General features: G+C 42.7%; 1 protein-coding gene across 1 annotated transcript in view; it reads right to left on the bottom strand.

Annotated features, from left to right (window-relative positions):
- Window positions 1-1,688: 1,688 nt before the first annotated feature.
- The window catches only part of LOC124590650 (pancreatic triacylglycerol lipase-like), a 181,746-nt gene continuing 160,745 nt past the window's right edge, over window positions 1,689-22,689 (bottom strand). Inside the window, exons 8-9 of the mRNA XM_047131669.1 lie at window positions 20,856-21,140; window positions 1,689-1,971 (exon numbers count right to left, since the gene is read on the bottom strand). Of these exons, the coding sequence (XP_046987625.1) occupies window positions 1,689-1,971; window positions 20,856-21,140 (568 nt within the window). The remainder of the gene's footprint in view (window positions 1,972-20,855; window positions 21,141-22,689) is intronic.

Genomic DNA, 22,689 nt, shown 5'->3' with positions numbered 1-22,689 from the left:
ATTTTGCATTCACTAATATCAAGCTGTCAATGCCCCTTGCAAACTTGTTTCCCATCTTTCTGAAGGGGAATGCTTTGAAACATTTCGCAAAACTTTCCGGTAAATATGCCAAAGTCGAAAGGTAAGGGTGTTCGGAATCGGCTGTTGCAGTATACAATCCGTATGGCTCCCATGCTCCATGCCCCTTGTTACCAAGAAGCCTAAAACAGAACACATACCTATCTTATGAAATGACATATAGTAAATCAATTTGACGATGGAGGCTGAAACCTCCGAGAAGCGTAGTGAAAATAAAAACATCGTGACTAACGGAACTACGTGCCAAATTCCAGCACAACAGAAGGAACTTGGAAAAACTATTTCAAATGTGCCTACATACTGTTGTTTAGAATACTAGTTTTTGTGATAGCAAATAGACAGTCAGAAGGCGTGGTAGAACCGACAGAGCCCGGCGCGAGAGCTCGAGTTGGCGGAGTTCGCACCACAGTAGTTGATTCTGGTAGCCTTGCCTATCAATTTTCGCACATTTCTCCCACATTTTTATGAAAAGTTCGATCGCAAATGTTAACGTTTTATCACTCATTTTCAAGAGCTTCCGAACGCTGTTAAAAAGTGCGTCATCCCAATTTTAATTTTTTTTTCTGTTTGTCGGTGGATATAAGAGTTACGAGTGGTCTGAAAAACTGAGTAGTGGAAATAAGAAAGATATAGTATTTGATAAGGAATAACTAAAAGTGATTGTTAACGGCAGTGATGTAAACCTCTCGGTGCCCAAAGAATCAAAATAAATGTTGATATAGAATTGGATCCCCCGGTCGCAAGTGTCAGTAGTACAGTTAAGAAGCTTATTTGACATTTGAACCACAGTGTAACGGAAGTAATGCAAGAAAACTTCGTAAAGACTACATTCGTTGCAGAATTGCTGTTTTGATGCAAAGAAGAGACTTCGTTGGTGCTAGGAGCACAAGAAATAGCCTCCCGACGAATGTAAACGTACAGATTTTTAAAAACGTACTCCATCAATCTTCGAGGTATTCTAGAGACAGTCTCGAGAGACAGACTGAGGACAGAAATCCGAGTCCGGAAACGTCAGCCAAAGACTTACATAGCGTCGACGTTAGAGAGGAAAATCTACCGCTAGGCCATGCCTTCGGCAGAAAATATGAGTTGTAACGCTGACGACTTCATGTCGAATTCATTGCAGTGGACCCGACAATGTTAATTACGTCACATTGCGTCTGACGCATCGACAGCCATTCCGACAATACTTCAGAGACTGCTACGAGTAGTGATGGTAGAGACGTCAGCGTTAAAACTCACATTCACTGCCGAAGGGGTGGCCTATTTAGGTACGCTTTTCCACCCTAATTACGTGCATCTCTGCGTGGTATTATTTGACGAAAACATCTCTTTTATTTCCTCAACAGGGGTGACAGTCTTACGTCAGTCAACCTGTATCTGATAGTTTAGTGAGCCACACTCACCAACCGAGATTACCAAACACTGGATGAATCGAAGGAAAGTCACAGTAGCAGAAGGACGTGAACAATATTGATCTCGAAGAAAGTTATTTACATGACGCATAGTACACCAGAATCGGAAAGGAATGCACGACCAGTGATTTTGTCGACGATAGAGAGTCTGTGTGGCGTTGCAGTTTGGGGCGCTGCAGAGCTGTGAGCGCGTAGTCAGAAGGGCGGGGGCGGCAGCGGGCTGTGGAGCGGCCGGGCGCCCGGGGCCGGCGGCTGCAGCACGTTGGGCGGCGGCGGCAGCGGCTGCAGCGGCGGCAGCCCCCGGCCGCGCACCTTCAGCGTGTGCTGCGGCAGCTGCGCCAGCGCTTCGGCCCGCGGGTGCTTCCGCGGCCGCTGCTGCTGCCGCCCCTCGCAGCCCAGAGTCAGCGCGGCCGACGAGCGCGAGTCGATCTCCACCACGTCCTGCCCGCCCTCGGGGCACAGCTCGCTGTCCACCTCCCTGCAGGCAAAGCAACGACGACGCCTTAGCGGTGATTTGACTGGAGTGCAGTACCTCATCGTTCGACATTGTATCGTCAACATGCAAGAGCTGGAATAAGGGCTGAAACAAAACCCATCACCGTACAGGATCAACCATTATTGCATAAGTAACCAAAATACAGTACTGGCCATTAAAATTGCTACACCAAGAAGAAATGCAAATGATAAACGAGGATTCATTGGACAAATATATTATACTAGAACTAACACATGATTACATTTTCACGCAATTTGGGTGCATAGATCCTGAGATATCAGTACCCAGAACAACCACCTCTGGCCGTAATAACGGCCTTGATACGCCTGGGCATTGAGTCAAACAGAGCTTGGATGGCGTGTACAGGTACAGCTGCCCATGCAGCTTCAACACGATACCACAGCTCATCAAGATTAGTGACTGGCGTATTGTGACGAGCCAGATGCTCGACCACCATTGACCAGACGTTTTCAATTGGTGAGAGATATGGAGAATGTGCTGGCCAGGGAAGCAATCGAACACTTTCTGTATCCAGAATGGCCCGTGCAGGACCTGTAACATGCGGTTCGTGCATTATCCTGCCGAAATGTAGGGTTTCACAGGGATCGAATGGAGGGTAGAGCCACGAGTCGTAACACGTCTGAAATGTAACGTCCACTGTTCAAAGTGCCGTCAATGCGAGCAAGAGGTGACAGAGACGTGGAACCAATGCCACCCCATACCATCACGCCGAGTGATACGCCAGTATGGCGATGGCGAATTCACGCTTCAAATGTGCGTTCACCGCGATGTCGCCAAACACGCATGCGACCATCGTGATGCTGTAAACAGAACCTGGATTCATCCGAAAAAATGACGTTTTGCCGTTCGTGCACCCAGGTTCGTCGTTGAGTACACCATCGCAGGCGCTCCTGTCTGTGATTCAGCGTCAAAGGTAACCGCAGCCATGGTCTCCGAGCTGATAGTCAATGCTGCTGCAAACGTCGTAGAACTGTTCGTGCAGATGTTTGTTGTCTTGCAAACGTCCCCATCTGTTGACTCAGGGATCGAGACGTGGCTGCACGATCCGTTACAGCCATGCCGATAAGATGCCTGTCATCTCGACTGCTAGTGATACGAGGCCGTTGGGATCCAGCACGGCGTTCCGTATTACCCTCCTGAACCCACCGATTCCATATTCTGCTAACAGTCATTGGATCTCGACCAACGCGAGCAGCAATGTCGCAATACGATATACCGCAATAGTGATGGGCTACAATCCGACCTTTATCAAAGTCGGAAACGCGATGTTACGCGTTTCTCCTCCTTACACGAGGCATCACAACAACGTTTCACCAGGCAATGCCGGTCAACTGCTCTTTGTGTATGAGAAATCTGTTGGAAACTTTCCTCATGTCAGCACGTTGTAGGTGTCGCCACCGGCGCAAACCTTGTGTGAATGCTCTGAAAAGCTAATCATTTGCATATCACAGCATCTTCTTCCTGTCGGTTAAATTTCGCGTCTGTAGCACGTCATCTTCGTGGTGTAGCAATTTTAATGGCCAGTAGTGTATCGGTATTGGACAGATACTTGGAACACGCGTTACCATGTTCTACACATTTGAACCTGTAGTAAATGCAAATATCTGCACATTTAGAATCAATATGGGCTAGATGTTCGTGATTAATCTAAAATCCATATGTTGCCAAGGTTTACCGCCCCCCCCCCCCCCCCCCCCCCCCGTTACCTCTTCCACATGTCCACCTTCCTTTTCATGATCCAATCATAGTGCAGTATTAAAATGAAAAAAGTCGAAGATACAAACAGACGATTTGTGTTTTATACCCTATTCATCACCTCTTACCAATCAATCAGAGCATAGAATTAGAAAATAGTCCATTTGTGCTAGTGGGAATTGAAAGCCCACTCCCTCTCCTCTCCCGTTCCCTCACCCTATCAGCAACCAGTCATTAGCGTTAAAAAAATCGAAGATGACGAAAATAGACCGTTGTTGTACTTTACACGCTTCTTCCTTCTAGTCAGTCAGAGAGTAGTATGCAGGAAAAAATTATGTAACCTCAACTACTAATGCCAAGACATGTGCCATTTCTTTGAATGTATTCATGATTCCTGAAAGATATTTACATACCTATGTATTTAATCAAAGTAATATTATTATTATAGTGAATCATAAAGATGGTGTCAACTTATAATACACTCCTGGAAATTGAAATAAGAACACCGTGAATTCATTGTCCCAGGAAGGGGAAACTTTATCGACACATTCCTGGGGTCAGATACATCACATGATCACACTGACAGAACCACAGGCACATAGACACAGGCAACAGAGCATGCACAATGTCGGCACTAGTACAGTGTATATCCACCTTTCGCAGCAATGCAGGCTGCTATTCTCCCATGGAGACGATCGTAGAGATGCTGGATGTAGTCCTGTGGAACGGCTTGCCATGCCATTTCCACCTGGCGCCTCAGTTGGACCAGCGTTCGTGCTGGACGTGCAGACCGCGTGACACGACGCTTCATCCAGTCCCAAACATGCTCAATGGGGGACAGATCCGGAGATCTTGCTGGCCAGGGTAGTTGACTTACACCTTCTAGAGCACGTTGGGTGGCACGGGATACATGCGGACGTGCATTGTCCTGTTGGAACAGCAAGTTCCCTTGCCGGTCTAGGAATGGTACAACGATGGGTTCGATGACGGTTTGGATGTACCGTGCACTATTCAGTGTCCCCTCGACGATCACCAGTGGTGTACGGCCAGTGTAGGAGATCGCTCCCCACACCATGATGCCGGGTGTTAGCCCTGTGTGCCTCGGTCGTATGCAGTCCTGATTGTGGCGCTCACCTGCACGGCGCCAAACACGCATACGACCATGATTGGCACCAAGGCAGAAGCGACTCTCATCGCTGAAGACGACACGTCTCCATTCGTCCTTCCATTCACGCCTGTCGCGACACCACTGGAGGCGGGCTGCACGATGTTGGGGCGTGAGCGGAAGACGGCCTAACGGTGTGCGGGACCGTAGCCCAGCTTCATGGAGACGGTTGCGAATGGTCCTCGCCGATACCCCAGGAGCAACAGTGTCCCTAATTTGCTGGGAAGTGGCGGTGCGGTCCCCTACGGCACTGCGTAGGATCCTACGGTCTTGGCGTGCATCCGTGCGTCGCTGCGGTCCGGTCCCAGGTCGACGGGCACGTGCACCTTCCGCCGACCACTGGTGACAACATCGATGTACTGTGGAGACCTCACGCCCCACGTGTTGAGCAATTCGGCGGTACGTCCACCCGGCCTCCCGCATGCCTACTATACGCCCTCGCTCAAAGTCCGTCAACTGCACATACGGTTCACGTCCACGCTGTCGCGGCATGCTACCAGTGTTAAAGACTGCGATGGAGCTCCGTATGCCACGGCAAACTGGCCGACACTGACGGCGGCGGTGCACAAATGCTGCGCAGCTAGCGCCATTCGACGGCCAACACCGCGGTTCCTGGTGTGTCCGCTGTGCCGTGCGTGTGATCATTGCTTGTACAGCCCTCTCGCAGTGTCCGGAGCAAGTATGGTGGGTCTGACACACCGGTGTCAATGTGTTCTTTTTTCCATTTCCAGGAGTGTATTTTCTTTGAACACACACACACACACACATACACACACACACACACACACACACACACACACACACATATATACACTGTGTACTGTTCCACCTCCATTACCTCTCTTCCAATAAGAGTCTAATATTAAAATGAAAGAGCCAATTACAATGTACCTCCATTTGTGCTCAAAAATATCTGAAAGACCACAATTAATCATCAAAATAAAGTATTTTAAACGCTTCTCTCTCTTTCCCCCCAGTCAGAGCCATTTACAGTGCAGCCCCATCTGGCTGTGTTCAAATATCCATCTCCTCACTTCCAGTCAGAGCCTATTAATGAAATGAAAAAGCCAGTTGCAATGTGTCCCTGTCTTGGCTGTGCTTCGACGTGTACAAGATGTTTATCAATAAATACGTCAAACTATATGAATTATTTAAAAAAGTAACTGACTATGTTTTCATTAGTGACTTCCAAAAAATCGTTTATGGACTCGCTCATCAGTTGCACTGGTAAATTTCATTCAAAGTTATGGAGTATTGGTATGAGTATATAACATACACTCTATAAATAATTAAAAACCGAAGTTTGCTTATAAAATGTATCTAATGAATTAGTTAAATTTAGCTGTCGAATATGAGTTTTATTTTAAAACCTATTCTGCAGGCCCTCAAAAATTCGAAATAGAATCAGATCCTTTTTTATGTCCTAGTGATTTACTCTCACCAACAGAAGGCTGCACTTTTAAAAGCCCAATGTCCATTATTTGTATCACGAGTTTCTTATAGTCACCAACAGATGTATGCAGCAATAAAAACCTTAAAAGTTCGGACTATGTACAACACTTGATGTAAGACACAACAAAGAGTTAAATTAATTATTTTCCATATATATGATGTTTGTAAAATGTCAAAATATTCTTTCCAAATTTAAAATGGATGCAAAAATATGTCTGTAACACAAAAAAGGACGGTGTCAAAGTCAAGTACCATAATGTTAATTTCCATATATACATATAGTCGTCAAATTAGTTGCTAAAACATCATTATCAACTCTAAATCAAGGTCTCTGATGCTACTTCCATGCCTAAATAGTTATAAATAGCAGTTGACATTAGAAGTTAGACCTAAGGAATCGATGTCATAAGACTAACCTGACCAATACTATAACTGCAGAAAATGCGTTAGAATTGGAACGTATTTTTAGGAGGGGTAATGATAATGCATAACTGCAAAAGTATAGTCAATAATACACAGTCACAGTCGATGATACTGATTGACAATAGTTGATTTTATTATAAGTTACTCAGGCCTACTGGACATTATGCGCAATAACAACATTCGATTATGTTTGCAATCATAACTACGTTGCCAAAGCTTTCTAAAAGGTTTATACACAGAATCAACTAATTAATAACACCATCCTCTAAGAAAAATACGTGGTACACACATAACAATCTAAAGATAAACAAATACTATTTTAGGAAGAAAGGAAGGAGGTATGCAGGTTTACGATTTCAGAAGAAAAGAATATGTCTGATTGTAGGAAGGACTAATGGGTTTTATTGTAATATATAACTTAGGCTGCTGGACGACATGCTTTCTTTATACACGCTGAGGAGACGAGCAAATGCAGTAACGAAAGTTGTGACATCTCCAAAGAGGACAGAGTCGACATCTTGAGAAAAAAAGTCATAAGTAAGTTATTATTTATCATTAGCGTAAGGTACCACACTTGCAAGCTCTACAGAACTTCAAACTAAATATTTCCCCTTACAAGTTGTCAGCATAACTTATTAAAACACAAGCAGCTTGCATGCTTACCATAATATGCAAGATCTCAACGAAGATTTGAACAAAATAAAGTTTTATCATATGTAAAATTTCTCACACCGTGAAAGCACGAAGGAGCTTCATATAAAATATTTCACACCCAATATTGTCTGTATTACTTATTAAATTACACAAAACACTAAATTTATCTAGAGCACTACTGCAGATCTAACTTACAGTTTCTAGTGACACAATAGTAATTTCAGATCCAGTGACTGACTTGCATCTGATGTTAGAGCACTATTTATGACCCAATAAAACATAAAGCACAACAGTTATTTTACAAAGTGTCCACCATTCCCCCTGGTGTCACCATTCCCCTCCTATGTGTCCACCCTTCCCCTCTTAAGAGTACAACATATCTCCTAGGTTTCTATCAGCCATTAACACCTAACATGTAATGCCTAATGCATAATGCCTTAAATATTTCTGCAGCTAAAATCGTTTGTATTACTTATTAAAATACATACAATGTTAAATTCGTCAAGATGAATATTGCAGATCTAACTTACAGCTTCTAGTGACACAGCACTATTAAAGATCCAGTAGCTGACAACGACCTTGTGTTAGAATACTGTTTAAGATACCTAAGTGTCCACCATTCCCCCTAAGTTTCCACCCAGCAACAGCTGACGCCTAACACCCGACGCCTAACACAGTTACTTAATAGGGTGTCCGCCATTGCCCTAGGTGTCCAATAATCCCCATCATAGGTGTCTACGATATACCTCCAAGATGTCACCTAGGTATCCACCAAGTAACATCTCATGGCTAACACTTACAAGATAATGCCTGATGGCTAAAACCTAATGGCTAATGCGTAACATCTAACAGCTACTGCCTAATGGCGGTCTAACACCTATCAGCTAATGCTCAATGGCTAATGCCTTATGGTTAACACCTAATACGAAATGGCAAACGCTTAGTGCTTAGTACTGCAAACTTCTCTTTAGAATGAAAGTAGCACAAATATCACTCACATATGCTGATGAGGATTAATAGTACCACAAACCAGTCTCTAAAGTAACAGTATGTACAGTGGATGTCAACTATAGGTGGAGGCAAATAAGAATATTTTTCAGATATTTTAGAATATTCTGACACTTGACAAGCATCATAGATGTTACTTGTTATTTGCAACGATTTAAGCATGGAAATAGCATTGGTGTACTTACTTTAGGAGTTGTCAGTCGTGTTAAAGACACTTAATTGACGGCTGTGTGTGAAAGCAGAAAGTAATATTACGATACTGAACAGAAACATTTCACTTTCTTTTGATTGCAGAAATTTTTGTAACCATTTTCGATTTGGAAAGACTGTTGTGACATTTGACAAGCATCACTGATGTGGAAAATAATTAATTTTAGCCACTGCTGTGTCATAAACGAAAAACTGCACAGAGGTGGAACTTTTAACATTTCTCACCAGACATCTGTTGGTACAAGTAAATAACTCGTGGCACAAAGATCAAACATATAACTTCACTAAAATTCAGACATCTGTTAGTGACAGTGAGAAACTTGGACACAAAATAGCAGATGACTTTATATGGCATTTTCCTGGGTTTGCAGAATAGTATTTAGAGTAAAGCTCTTGTTCAACAACTATGTGTTACTAATTTGTTAATTATATTCTACAAACAAATGTTGGTTTTTGTTTATTTATAGAGAATAGCTATGAATGAAATTTACCAAAGTCATTGGTGAGCCAATTCATAAACAACTCTTTGGGAGTCAGTAATGACATAGTTCGTCATTATTTCGTAATTCAGATATTTTGACGTATTTTTTGATAAATATCTCAAAAACTTTTGAGTATAGTGCTACACACTAGTTGCTTTTTCATTTCAGAACTAGACTGTGAATGGAGATGGGTGGGGGTGGTGGAACACAACATGTGTGTGTGTGTGTGTGTGTGTGTGTGTGTGTGAGTCATTTAAGTAAATAATGCATATTTTGACCTTTGAATCATTTTCATATTACACGAGAGGTATATTTATCTGCACAGCCTTCTTTCAGTTCCACACAAAATATTGTCAACTGACGAGATTTGTGTGACTGATAATAATAATATTTACACTGATTAAATCCAGATATATGTAAATATTTTTTTGGAAAAAAGAAATATCTTTCGAGCATGTAATGCATAACTTCGGTTTTGTAGTTGGACTAATTAATTTTTTCTTCTACATCTGGTATGTTATTTTAATACCAGTCTCCGATTGATTGGAAGGAGGATGGGGTTGAGGATGAAGCAGAATATTGGACTATTTCCATAATCTACAATTTTTAATACTGCATTTTTATTAGTTGGAGATAAGGGAAGGGGGAGGGGGTTTCTAATTCTCCACTAGCATAACTAGGCTATTTTCTAATACTATGCTCCAGTTGTCCTGTTGGCTGAAAAGAGGAGATGGAGGAGGTATATAGCACAAATTATCTGTTTCCTTCATCCTCAATTATTTCTCATTTTTATACTAGGCTATGATTGGCTGGACATAAGGACAAAAAATGGAGAGGAAAAAAGGAGGAGAGGGATTTAATTTTCCAGTAAAACAAATGAGATATTTCCATCATCTTGGACTTTTTTTGGTTGTTCTATATTTAACACTGTGTTTTGATTTGGCAATGATAAGTTGGGGGAGGGGGAAAGGAGGCATGGCTTCCCACAGATAATAATGATGATGTCACTGATGTGGATGATGGCGCCGCTAGGTCTTTTACTTCATTATACCTGGGTTGCCCATGTAAACAAAGTGTGTCAGTGAGTTTGTCGCCTTAATATTCCTGTGATTTCTCTAAATTACTTCAACCACATGCTGCGATGGTTCCTACAATAAGACCACAGCTGACTACCAGTCCCATCCTTCTCAAAGTAAACCGTGAGCCATTAATTAAACATCACTGACAAGCCAGTATCATCAGGCGTTCATGTTTTGTCTACGAACCCACATGCCTGTGCAAGGAAAAAAGTATTTTAGTAAGCTATTTCAGCATGTGAGGATCCTATATTTACCTATGTCGATAAATTTATCATACTTCCTGACTGTGGTCATAAATGTATCCATATGCTTCATAACAGAGTGCATATTACGTCACTGGTTAACCGAGTCCAGTATTCCAGAGTAATCGCTGCCCAATGACAATCCTTTCAGTAGTAGTGATTGTTGTTGTTTGCCAAAAGAGTGTAGTGTGGTAGTCAGTGCAAGATAGACAGTGGAATTCAGACAGTCAGCGGTCTGGCATTGCTTGGAAGTATGTATTTGCTAATCTACTTCTGGTATTATTCTTTGCACTCCGTTCTGATTGCTTTTAAGCTTTCGTGTGAAACGATCGATGTCGTATAGTGGCATGCGGAATATTGCTAAAACCAAGTGTATTTAAAAGTGTTTGAAATGTGTTATGATTTCGGTAATAAACCATACAGTCTGTGCTCCCCTAAAATTACTGTTCTTAATCGAACCCATCGTCATGTGCCTCTTCAAACTATCAGTAAATGAAATAAGTAAATAGTTAACATCTTGGACTGAAGAGAGGCAGCGTCGTTTGTAATATTCCACATCAAGCAGTCGTGTTACAAGACTTCGTAAATATACTTTATAAATTTATATTGAAACGATTTGTATTAAAGCCCAATAAACCATCATTGCAAATCTTTTTTTTTATTATTTTTTTTCTTCGTGGCTTATTTGAGTATGAACCAACAAGTGTTTCTTATCACCGATTAATATTTTCAATATTTAAAGCAGTGGTTTTACCCTTTATACCATACTTTTAGTATTTCCTATAAAAACTATGTAAATAGGATAAAACTAACTATCCAAGCATGCTCACAAAATAGGTATTTGGGATTGGTACGATTTAATAACGTGTTTGATGACTATGTTAGCTTGTATATTTAAATTCTTTACCTCAGTATGAATGTGGCCCAGTTTCCACCTTTGTACATCGATATGGCTCATACTTTCCCAATGAGATGTGGAAACTTTCCCAGTTCCGCTCTGGACCTCACAGATGGCCCTTGAACTTACAGCAAATACTGTAAATCCAATTCTCAGAACTCTTACTAAAATTGGTGAAAGCTCTGAGTGGTCCTTCAACTTAAAACATGTTGCCACCGGGGCAATGAGTGTAAGTCACTATACTGTAAGTCGAGTTTTAGTGGTTACCTGATTCTGTTATATACTGTAATATCCAAAGATCTGGAGATGCCCACACCTGTCAAGGAATCAGTCAAAATACCCATAAATCAAATAATGCACAGTCTGTGAGTATACGTTAATTATATTAATTTTTATCATACACACATACATGCCAACTACAGGGTCATATGCCAATGAAACTGATGAAACGAATGATCATATAAATGAACTCTTGAAATAAATCAAAGCAGGTGAAAATTTAATTACAATTGGAGACTGTAATGTGGTCGTACGCGAAATCAAGGAACAAAGAATAATAGGTAATATTATTTATGACAAGTGAAAGGAGAGGTGTGAAATCTTAAGAATTTTGCATGGTGGGCTCGAGTTAGTCATTTCGAATACTCTTTTAGAGAACCACTTGAAAAAATATTGTAAATGGAAGATTCCAGGGGTTCGTACAAAATAACATACTGGGTACATTTTAGTAGAATAAGGTCTTAGAATTCAAGGTGAGAGATACAAGAGTTATCCAGATGCTGAAGTTGACAGTGACCATTAGTACTAATGAAATGTCGATTTTAATTTAAGAAATTAAGCAGATAGCAACTGAGAAGTTGGAGCTCAGAGAAAGTTGAAGGAACTGCATATTCAGTGCCATAACAGCAAATGACAGAGTAAATAACATATAAAGTAGTTACTGGTGTAAAACACCGATGGAAGACAGTTAAAATTGGTGCAAATGGAGCAAAAAGAATAGTAATAGCAACGAAAAAGAGAAAAGAAAGATCATCTTAGACAATACTTGAGATGCTGAAGTTAATTCTAGTACAAAAGACAAAAATGTAAAATTATAGGAAATGAACAGCAAAAATAAAAGTCACTCAGAAATTACAATATCTGGAAATCAATAAAAGGTAAAAAAAATGGAGGAACGATATCATTAGACAGATACAAAACTAAAACAGGATAGATGCTCCACACTGATTAACAATCTCTTTAAGGAACACAGAGTAAGGAGAACAATTATTACACTCCTGGAAATTGAAATAAGAACACCGTGAATTCATTGTCCCAGGAAGGGGAAACTTTATTGACACATTCCTGGGGTCAGATACATCACATGATCACACTGACAGAACCACAGGCACATAGACACAGGCAACAGAGCATGCACAATGTCGGCACTAGTACAGTGTATATCCACCTTTCGCAGCAATGCAGGCTGCTATTCTCCCATGGAGACGATCGTAGAGATGCTGGATGTAGTCCTGTGGAACGGCTTGCCATGCCATTTCCACCTGGCGCCTCAGTTGGACCAGCGTTCGTGCTGGACGTGCAGACCGCGTGACACGACGCTTCATCCAGTCCCAAACATGCTCAATGGGGGACAGATCCGGAGATCTTGCTGGCCAGGGTAGTTGACTTACACCTTCTAGAGCACGTTGGGTGGCACGGGATACATGCGGACGTGCATTGTCCTGTTGGAACAGCAAGTTCCCTTGCCGGTCTAGGAATGGTACAACGATGGGTTCGATGACGGTTTGGATGTACCGTGCACTATTCAGTGTACCCTCGACGATCACCAGTGGTGTACGACCAGTGTAGGAGATCGCTCCCCACACCATGATGCCGGGTGTTGGCCCTGTGTGCCTCGGTCGTATGCAGTCCTGATTGTGGCGCTCACCTGCACGGCGCCAAACACGCATACGACCATGATTGGCACCAAGGCAGAAGCGACTCTCATCGCTGAAGACGACACGTCTCCATTCGTCCTTCCATTCACGCCTGTCGCGACACCACTGGAGGCGGGCTGCACGATGTTGGGGCGTGAGCGGAAGACGGCCTAACGGTGTGCGGGACCGTAGCCCAGCTTCATGGAGACGGTTGCGAATGGTCCTCGCCGATACCCCAGGAGCAACAGTGTCCCTAATTTGCTGGGAAGTGGCGGTGCGGTCCCCTACGGCACTGCGTAGGATCCTACGGTCTTGGCGTGCATCCGTGCGTCGCTGCGGTCCGGTCCCAGGTCGACAGGCACGTGCACCTTCCGCCGACCACTGGCGACAACATCGATGTACTGTGGAGACCTCACGCCCCACGTGTTGAGCAATTCGGCGGTACGTCCACCCGGCCTCCCGCATGCCCACTATACGCCCTCGCTCAAAGTCCGTCAACTGCACATACGGTTCACGTCCACACTGTCGCGGCATGCTACCAGTGTTAAAGACTGCGATGGAGCTCCGTATGCCACGGCAAACTGGCTGACACTGACGGCGGCGGTGCACAAATGCTGCGCAGCTAGCGCCATTCGACGGCCAACACCGCGGTTCCTGGTGTGTCCGCTGTGCCGCGCGTGTGATCATTGCTTGTACAGCCCTCTCGCAGTGTCCGGAGCAAGTATGGTGGGTCTGACACACCGGTGTCAATGTGTTCTTTTTTCCATTTCCAGGAGTGTACATCTGAACAGGTTAATCTGGTAATTGAAACAGAAACTAAGGCGATAAGATGGACTTGGGGGAACATTATAGGAAAAATTAAGACAACTGAAAGGAGGACACAGTGCAAGAAGGTGACACAGGAGAAACAACACATCTTTCTGAAATTGAAAAAGCTTCCCACGAACTCTAGTGGAACTAATGCCTAGGTCTGGATGGAAAACTAGCGAAGCCCTTGTGCACATCAGACTGAAGGGCGAAGCAGGAACTATACAAATTCCTGATCGAAACTTCTGTAGCTGGGGAAGTTCCATTATATTCTGAAAAGAGTAAGATTGTTGCATTTCCGAAGAAAGTAAGTGCAGATGTGAAAATTACCGCCCACACAGCCTAGTGTTACATCCACCAAAACTACCCACAAAAGTACTCCATCGAATAGGAAAACTGAAAGTAGATTAAGAAAGGAACAATTTGATTTTAGGAGAGGTGATGCATTAGAGAGACTGTGCTTGGTAATTAGTAATCGAGGGTAGACTTAAGAAAAACAGGAGGAGATTCTAGGAGGCTTTTGATGATGTGAACTCGGATAAAACGTTTTCCTTTTTCAGGGAGAGTGGTATCAACTACAGAGCTAAAAGGGGAGACCACCCTCTCTCTTTGAAGCACACTGCAGTGGCTATCATGATAGAATGATACAAGAGGCAAAAATCAGAAAAAAGTTGCCCATCGTCAACACTGATATTTATTTTGTGTATAGAAGAGGAAATGAGGAAGATAGAGGGCTGTCTCAATGTAGGAGTTATTTTGACATGAACATGAATAACATAACGATGTGTTGAACGACGTGTCAGTAATCATTAAAAGTGGACAGGAATGAAATTGAGTACTTAATGAAATGGAACACGTGCTGATAGCTGCAAATGCACACAAATAAAAATAAATAGAAAAAAATCAAACAGTGCAACATATTTAACATGCTGGATTGCTAAATGTTAAATTTTTGCGAGAGTTTCTTGAGGAGAATTTTTCCACATTTGGAGTAGAATGGATTAAGTAGGACGATGTAGGAAAGACATACTATATTAGTAATAATTCAAAAAGACAAAGGACCTTTCTTAAAAAGAAACAGCGACTAAGAAATAGCTACTAGCATCCAAAATATAAACCTTGTGAAGAAAAAAATTCGTGAAGAGGTATGTTTGGAGAATAGCTGTGTTTGATTCAAAAGGTAGAAAAATGGGAAAAATACAGCACAAATGTGATTAAGCTTTTTGAAAAAGTGATTGATTGATCACCTAGGGAACGAAGATTTGCTTGAAGTAGTAAAAAAGAAAAAAAGTCTAACAAAATACGTAATGAACTGAAGAAGTGCTGCCGGCCGGTGTGGACGTGCGGTTCTAAGCGCTTCAGTCTGGAACCGCGTGACCGCTACGGTCGCAGGTTCGAATCCTGCCTCGGACTTGGATGTGTGTGATGTCCTTAGGTTAGTTAGGTTTAAGTAGTTCTAAGTTCTAGGGGACTGATGACCACAGATGTTAAGTCCCATAGTGCTTAGAGCCATTTTGAAGAAGTGCTAAAAGGAAAAAAAATTGTAGGCGCAGGACTAGATACAAGTATACAAGGCGGATCGTTGGTGATATAGACTCAAACAGTTGTGATGAAACGAAGAGGATATTGTGGCTGCACCGCGAGTTGTCCACAGTCAGACGGATGATAGGTATTATTACAGGAAAGTGACCTGTAAACTTCGGTAATACATAGCGAAATCCTGGGGACAACCATTAGCTGTCTCATTGTCAGTGTGGTAAGTGAACCAAAGTTTGTAGTTCAGGCTATAGATCGACACCTGTTGTAAGGCCCACAAGCAACTGCAACTACTGCAGTGCATTAAGTGTAACTGGTGGACCACACCATCCGCATGTTAGCAACATGCACTACATCTGTGCATTCTGTGATTTTGCAACTCTGCGCGAGAGGCAGCTGGTGCGTGAGAGCCGTGTGACCATATGCTCAAAGTATACTGCTGTGTCTTTTGGCAAGGTAGCTTCGGTCATCTTCGCAACTTCTAGCAGGCTATGCAAAGTCTATTTCCCCTCTCTCGCATGAAGCCCACATAAATCGCCGCTTGCCTGCAATGCTCTGAGAGGGGAGTGGGAGACTGTATCAAACAAGCTTTAGGTCGATATACAAAGCACCTCATTAGCAGTACTGATGGCCAAAATTTTATACAACCTTTCTGCTGTGTCATTGTATCTATTACTCTTATTTACAGAATGTAAGAAACCTATGTCAAGAAAATGAGAGTGTATGGGGGAGATAAAAAGAAACGCTTGTCTTATTTGACAAAAATGTCACAGCAACACCGTTTCTCCACTAGGGTTTCTGGAAATTTTGACACTCGAGATAGGGCTGAAATTGCCACGAGATGAATACTGTTAGCTGTTCCTGAAAATGTCACCCATTTACATTAATGCACAGCCAGCATCATTATGCTCAAATCAGCTAGGTGTTTGATGGACGATGGAGGCATCTTCATTTGTGAAACATCATTAGCATATACATGCCAGATGTGCGTTAATGTAAAATAATATCACCTTACAGTTTCGTTACCAAATGGCGTCATTTGTAATACACTGTTACCTTCTATGTTTGTACATAAGGCTCTTTACACATTATGTTAGCTGGTGTGACACCTCAATGTTGTTAGGGTTGTTATGCTTCAACAGTGGTACTGTCCTTCTAAATCTTACTTTTACAGTCTCAGAAAGGTAATGAATATTAGAGACTGTGTAAAAGAAAGAGTCACAGAGGGACTCTCACAAGATTCAATTGTGGATCTAAATATATTCCTTATACGTATATGTGAATGACCTACCACTTACCATACAAGAAACAAAACTGGTACTTCTTCTACTTTATACTAGTGTTATAATAAATCGTATTAAAGAGAAAGCAGCAGAAGAGTTAGTAAATTATATATTCGAAAGAATTATTGAGTGTCTGTCTGAAAATTGACTCTCCCTAAATTTTTTTTACAAAACAGGACGTTCAGTTGTGTACAATAAATAGGACACATTAACAATTAATGTAGCACGTGAGCAGGAGTCTGTAAGTAGAGTAGAATGCTCCACATTTTTTAGTGTACATATTGATGACAACTTGATCTGGAGAAGCATATTATTGAGCTTCTCAAACGATTAAGTTTGGCTACTTTTGCTCTACATATAATTGCTAATCTCGTAAAGGAACATATCAACTTTCTGATATATTTTGCATACTTCACAAAAATGGCCTAAGAATAATTTTCTGGGGTAACTCGTCACTTAGAAAGAGAGTGTTGATTACACAAAAGTGAGCAGTAAGAATAACATGTGGTGATCTGCCAGGGACGTCATGCAGGTACTTCTTCAAGAAGCTAGGCATTTTAACTGCGTCGTCACAATACATATTTTCGCCAATGAAATTCGTCACAAATAATCCATCACAATTTGAGAAGATCAATGACGTACATCCTACGACACTAGAGAGAAAAATGATCTATATTACCCATTTTTAAAGCTGTCATTGTCTCAGAGAGGAGTTCAATAAGCAGTAACAAAAATTTTTAACCATTTGCCCAGAAACATAAAATGTCTGCCAGATAGCTAAGCAAGTTTTAAAATCTAATTTAAAATCATTTCTTAATTTGTGAATGAATTTTCTCATTTTGAGAAGAGCGAAGAGGCGATCTTTTTTATTTGCTAAAAATGTTCAAACCCTAGATAGCATAAATATTTCCCTATTTGAGACAACCAGTATCGACAGTCTTTGCTGTCATCTTCAGGTTCGTAACAAATTTCATATACATTGAATACGTCTCATAACATGAGTTAAGACCTAATAATTGAGATAAAAGTTTTAGTTTGGCATTACAAAAAAACGTAAGTGAAAGTGTACATCACATAACTTAAAAACCTTTTTCTTACGAAACGTCTTCAATTTATGTTGGACCTCACGTCAAGTTATCTTGCGAATAAAAATCAGCACATTATAAAATGTATATCATAGCTAAAATATTTTAAAACATAAAGCACCTTGTGCAAATGGTCTTATCCATATATAAACAGCTCAAAGATGCTTGTTACATCACAAATACACAGTACGCAGTAGCGCATCTGTTTACACATGCTGGACATATTTTAAACATCGAAAATCTACTTCAAAAGGCGTATAAGGTACAATTGACACATAGTATTGCAAAGAAAACATTTGCATAGCCTGTTACAACCACTAGATGGCTCTTTACATCGCTACCATGTAGCAGACCGTAAATAAATCTATTTTTACATTTAAAATGAACTACGTTTGTGAGTGACGTTGAAGAATACTGACGATTACAAAGCTGTATTTGTGAGATTTAAAAATATGTTTCAATTGTAAGTAAACTATAGTTTTATAATCGTTACTATTTTTAAAGACCACTCACTAGCCTTGTTACTTTTAAGTGTGAAAAGAGAATTATTTATTGTCTATTACTTGATCCCGACGTAAGAGCCATCTAGTGGCTGTAACATGCTATACAGCCGGCCGGAGTGGTCGAGCGGTTCTAGGCGCTACAGTCTGTAACCGCGCGACCACTACGGTCGCAGGTTCGAATCCTGGCTCGGGCATGGATGTTCGTGATGTCCTTAGGTTAGTTAGGTTTAAGTAGTTCTAAGTTCTAGGGGACTGATGACCTCAAAAGTTAAGTCCCATAGTGCTCAGAGCCAGCCATGCTACACAAATGTTATCTTTTCGATACTATCTGTCAGTTCTACCTTATGCGCCGTTTAAAGTGGATTTTCAGTGTTTAAGATATATCCAGCTTATGTAAACAGATGTGCTCCTATGTACTTTTTCTTTTTATCTATCAAGGATCTGTGAATGGCCATTTACACCAGGTATCACAAACCTTTTATGATGTGCTGATTTTTATCCACATGACAACTTGACGTGAGGTCCAACGTAAAATAAACACGTTTCATAACAAAAAAAATTTTTAAGGTACGTAAATGTGCAATTCCACTTCCGTTTTTGTAACGCCAAACTAAAACTTTTATCTCAAATATCAGGTCTTAACTCATGTTGTGAGACATATTCCATGCATATACACACTGTTACAGGCAATAAGACATCCCTGGGGATGTGAAGCAGCTGAATGGGTAGAAAATAAATAAATCGCCAGGTCTTGATGGGATTCCAATTCGGTTTTACAGAGAGTACTCTACTGCATTGGCTGCTTACTTAGCTTGCATTTATCGCGAATATCTTGTCCAACGTAAAGTCCCGAGCGACTGGAAAAAAGCGCAGGTGGCGCCTGTATATATAAGGGTAGAAGGACGGATCCTCAAAACTACAGACCAATATCCTTAACATCGGTTTGTTGCAGGATTCTTGAACATATTCTTAATTCGAATATAATGACTTTCCTTGAGACAGAGAAGTTGCTGTCCATGCATCAGCACGGCTTTAGAAAGCATCGCTCCTGCGAAACGCAACTCGCCCTTTCTTCACATGATATCTTGCGAACCATGGATGAAGGGTTTCAGACGGATGCCGTGTTCCTTGACTTCCGGAAGGCGTTTGACTCCTAACTAAGGTACGAGCATATGGGATTGGTTCCCAAGTATGTGAGTGGCTCGAAGACTTCTTAAGTAATAGAACCCAGTACGTTGCCCTCGATGGTGAGTGTTCATCGGAGATGAGGGTATCATCTGGAGTGCCCCAGGGAAGTGTGGTGGGTCCGATGTTGTTTTCTATCTACATAAATGATCTTTTGGATAGGGTGGATAGCAATGTGTGGCTGTTTGCTGATGATGCTGTGGTGTACGGGAAGGTGTCGTCGTTGAGTGACTGTAGGAGGATACAAGATGACTTGGACAGGATTTGTGATTGGTGTAAAGAATGGCAGCTAACTCTAAATACAGATAAACGTAAATTAATGCAGATGAATAGGAAAAAGAATCCCGTAATGTTTGAATACTCCATTAGTAGTGTAGCGCTTGACACGGCCACGTCGATCAAATATTTGGGCGTAACATTGCAGAGCGACATGAAGTGGGACAAGCGCGTAATGGCAGTTGTGGGGAAGGGGATAGTCGTCTTCGGTTCATGGGTAGAATTATGGGAAGATGTGGTTCATCTGTAAAGGAGACCGCTTATAAAACACTAATACGACCTATTCTTGAGTACTGCTCGAGCGTTTGGGATCCCTATGAGGTCGGATTGAGGGAGAACATAGAAACAATTCAGAGGCGGGCTGCTAGATTTGTCACTGGTAGGTTTGATCACGCGAGAGTTACGGAAATGCTTCAGGAAATCGGGTGGGAGTCTTTAGAGGAAAGGAGGCGTTCTTTTCGTGAATCGCTACTGCGGAAATTTAGAGAACCAGCATTTGAGGCTGACTGCAGTACAATTTTACTGCCGCCAACTTATATTTTGCGGAAAGACCACAAAGATAAGATAAGAGAGATTAGGGCTCGTACAGAGGCATATAGGCAGTCATTTTTCCCTCGTTCTGTTTGGGAGTGGAACAGGGAGAGAAGATGCTAGTTGTGGTACAAGGTACCCTCTGCCACGCACCATATGGAGGATTGCGGAGTATGTATGTAGATGTAGATGTAGATGAAAAGCAAAGTCTGTCGAAACCGGTTGTCTTAAAGAAATATTTATGCGATCTAGACTGTTGAAAGTAATTTGTTTGTACATTTGATGAAGGTAACGCCTCACAGACGAAAACAGCATTGTAAAGTAAAGCTAACGATTGTGCTTCGGTTATTATGAAGAGAGAACCACGTGTGGAACGAACGGGCGGCTAGGGCGCCGGACTGCGGCTGTTACTCACCGCAGGGGGTGCGGGAAGGTGCGCACGACGATGCGCGCCACGGACAGCGGGTCGGCGCAGCGGAAGAAGCAGGGGATGAGGCGGCGCAGCGGCGACCGGTCGACGCTCTCCCAGCGCAGCGCCGCCGACAGCACGCGCTGCCCCGTGAAGTTGCGCGCCCAGCCGACCAGCAGCAGCGGCTGCCGCGGCGGCACCTCGCGCGGGCCCGTCGTCGCCGCCGCCGTCGCCACGCGCCGCAGCGGGTTCGGCAGGCGGATGCCCACCAGGGGCAGCGGGCCCGTCAGGCTGCGGCACCACACAGCCACAGCTGCTGCATATCCGTCTTCACTGCAGTCGCGATTACACTGTAGTTATTCTACGAGTAATCTTCACTCCGGGCACTGATATATCTGGTGATGCTCTCCACAATATACTGTGCAAGTACCTTCTTCTACTGCAACCTACAGCCACTTTAAACCACGAGAGACGTTCAATGAGTAATGCAACGCACACACATACACACACACACACACACACACACACACACACACACATATACCGGGTGATCAAAAAGTCAGTATAAATTTGAAAACTGAATAAATCACTGAATAATGTAGACAGAGAGGTACAAATCGACACACATGCTTGCAATGACATGGGGTTTTAGTAGAACCAAAAAAAAGTTCACAAAATATCCGACAGATGGCGCTTCATCTGATTCATCTGATCAGAATAGCAATAATTAGCATAACAAAGTAAGACAAAGCAAAGATGATGTTCTTTACAGGAAATGCTCAATATGTCCACCATCATTCCTCAACAATAGCTGCAGTCAAGGGATAATGTTGTGAACAGCACTGTAAAGCATGTCCGGTGTTATGGTGAGGCATTGGCATCGGATGTTGTCTTTCAGCATCCCTAGAGATGTCGGTCGATCACGATACACTTCAGGTAACCCCAAAGCCAATAATCGCTCGGACTGAGGTCTGGGGACCTGGAAGGCCAAGCATGACGAAAGTAGCGGCTGAGCACACGATCATCACCAAACGACGCGCACAAGAGATCTTTCACGCGTCTAGCAATATTAGCAATATGGTGTGGAGGTCCATCCTGCACAAACATCGTACGTTCCAGCAGGTTTTTATCAGCCAGGCTGGGGATGATGCGATTTTGTAACATAGCAGCGTATCTCTCACCCGTCACGGTAGCAGTTACAAAACCAGAATCACGCATTTCTTCGAAGAAAAAAGGCCCGATAACGGTAGATGCGGTAAACCCAACCCATACCATGACTTTCTCGTCGTGCAATGGAGTTTCCACGACAGTTCTAGGATTTTCGGTAGCCCAAATTCTGCAGTTGTGGGACTTGGCAGACGCTCGGAGCGTGAAATGAGCTTCGTCGGTCCACAACCCGTTACTCAGCCAGTCGTCATCTTCCGCCATCTTCTGAAACGCCCACACCGCAAATACCCTCCGCTTCACTAAATCGCCAGGTAACAGTTCATTATGCCGATGTATTTTGTACGGATAGCATCGAGGGGTTCGCCAAGTGCCATCCAAACAGTCTCCATCTTCCTGAACTGTCTCAGCAGCATTATGCTTTGTGCTCGGTCGGCCACTACGGGTTCTATCGTCTAAACAACCCGTGGCTTCGAACTTCGAAATCATTCTCGCTGCAGCTGCATTTGTCAACGGACCTTTACCCGTTCGAATCCCCTTCATATGGCGATACGATCGTAACGCTGAACTAGCACATTCCCCATTCTGATAATACAGCTCACTAAAAGCGCCTTTTCAGGTAACGTCAACATGTTGCGACTGCTAGCGCATCTGATTCTCTCTCTCATTACAGCTC

This window comes from Schistocerca americana, chromosome 1 (genome assembly GCF_021461395.2).
Source record: "Schistocerca americana isolate TAMUIC-IGC-003095 chromosome 1, iqSchAmer2.1, whole genome shotgun sequence".
In the NCBI taxonomy this organism is placed as follows: Eukaryota; Metazoa; Arthropoda; class Insecta; order Orthoptera; family Acrididae; genus Schistocerca; species Schistocerca americana.
The sequence above is the reverse complement of the archived record's forward strand: the minus strand, read 5'-3'. Positions and strand labels throughout refer to the sequence as shown.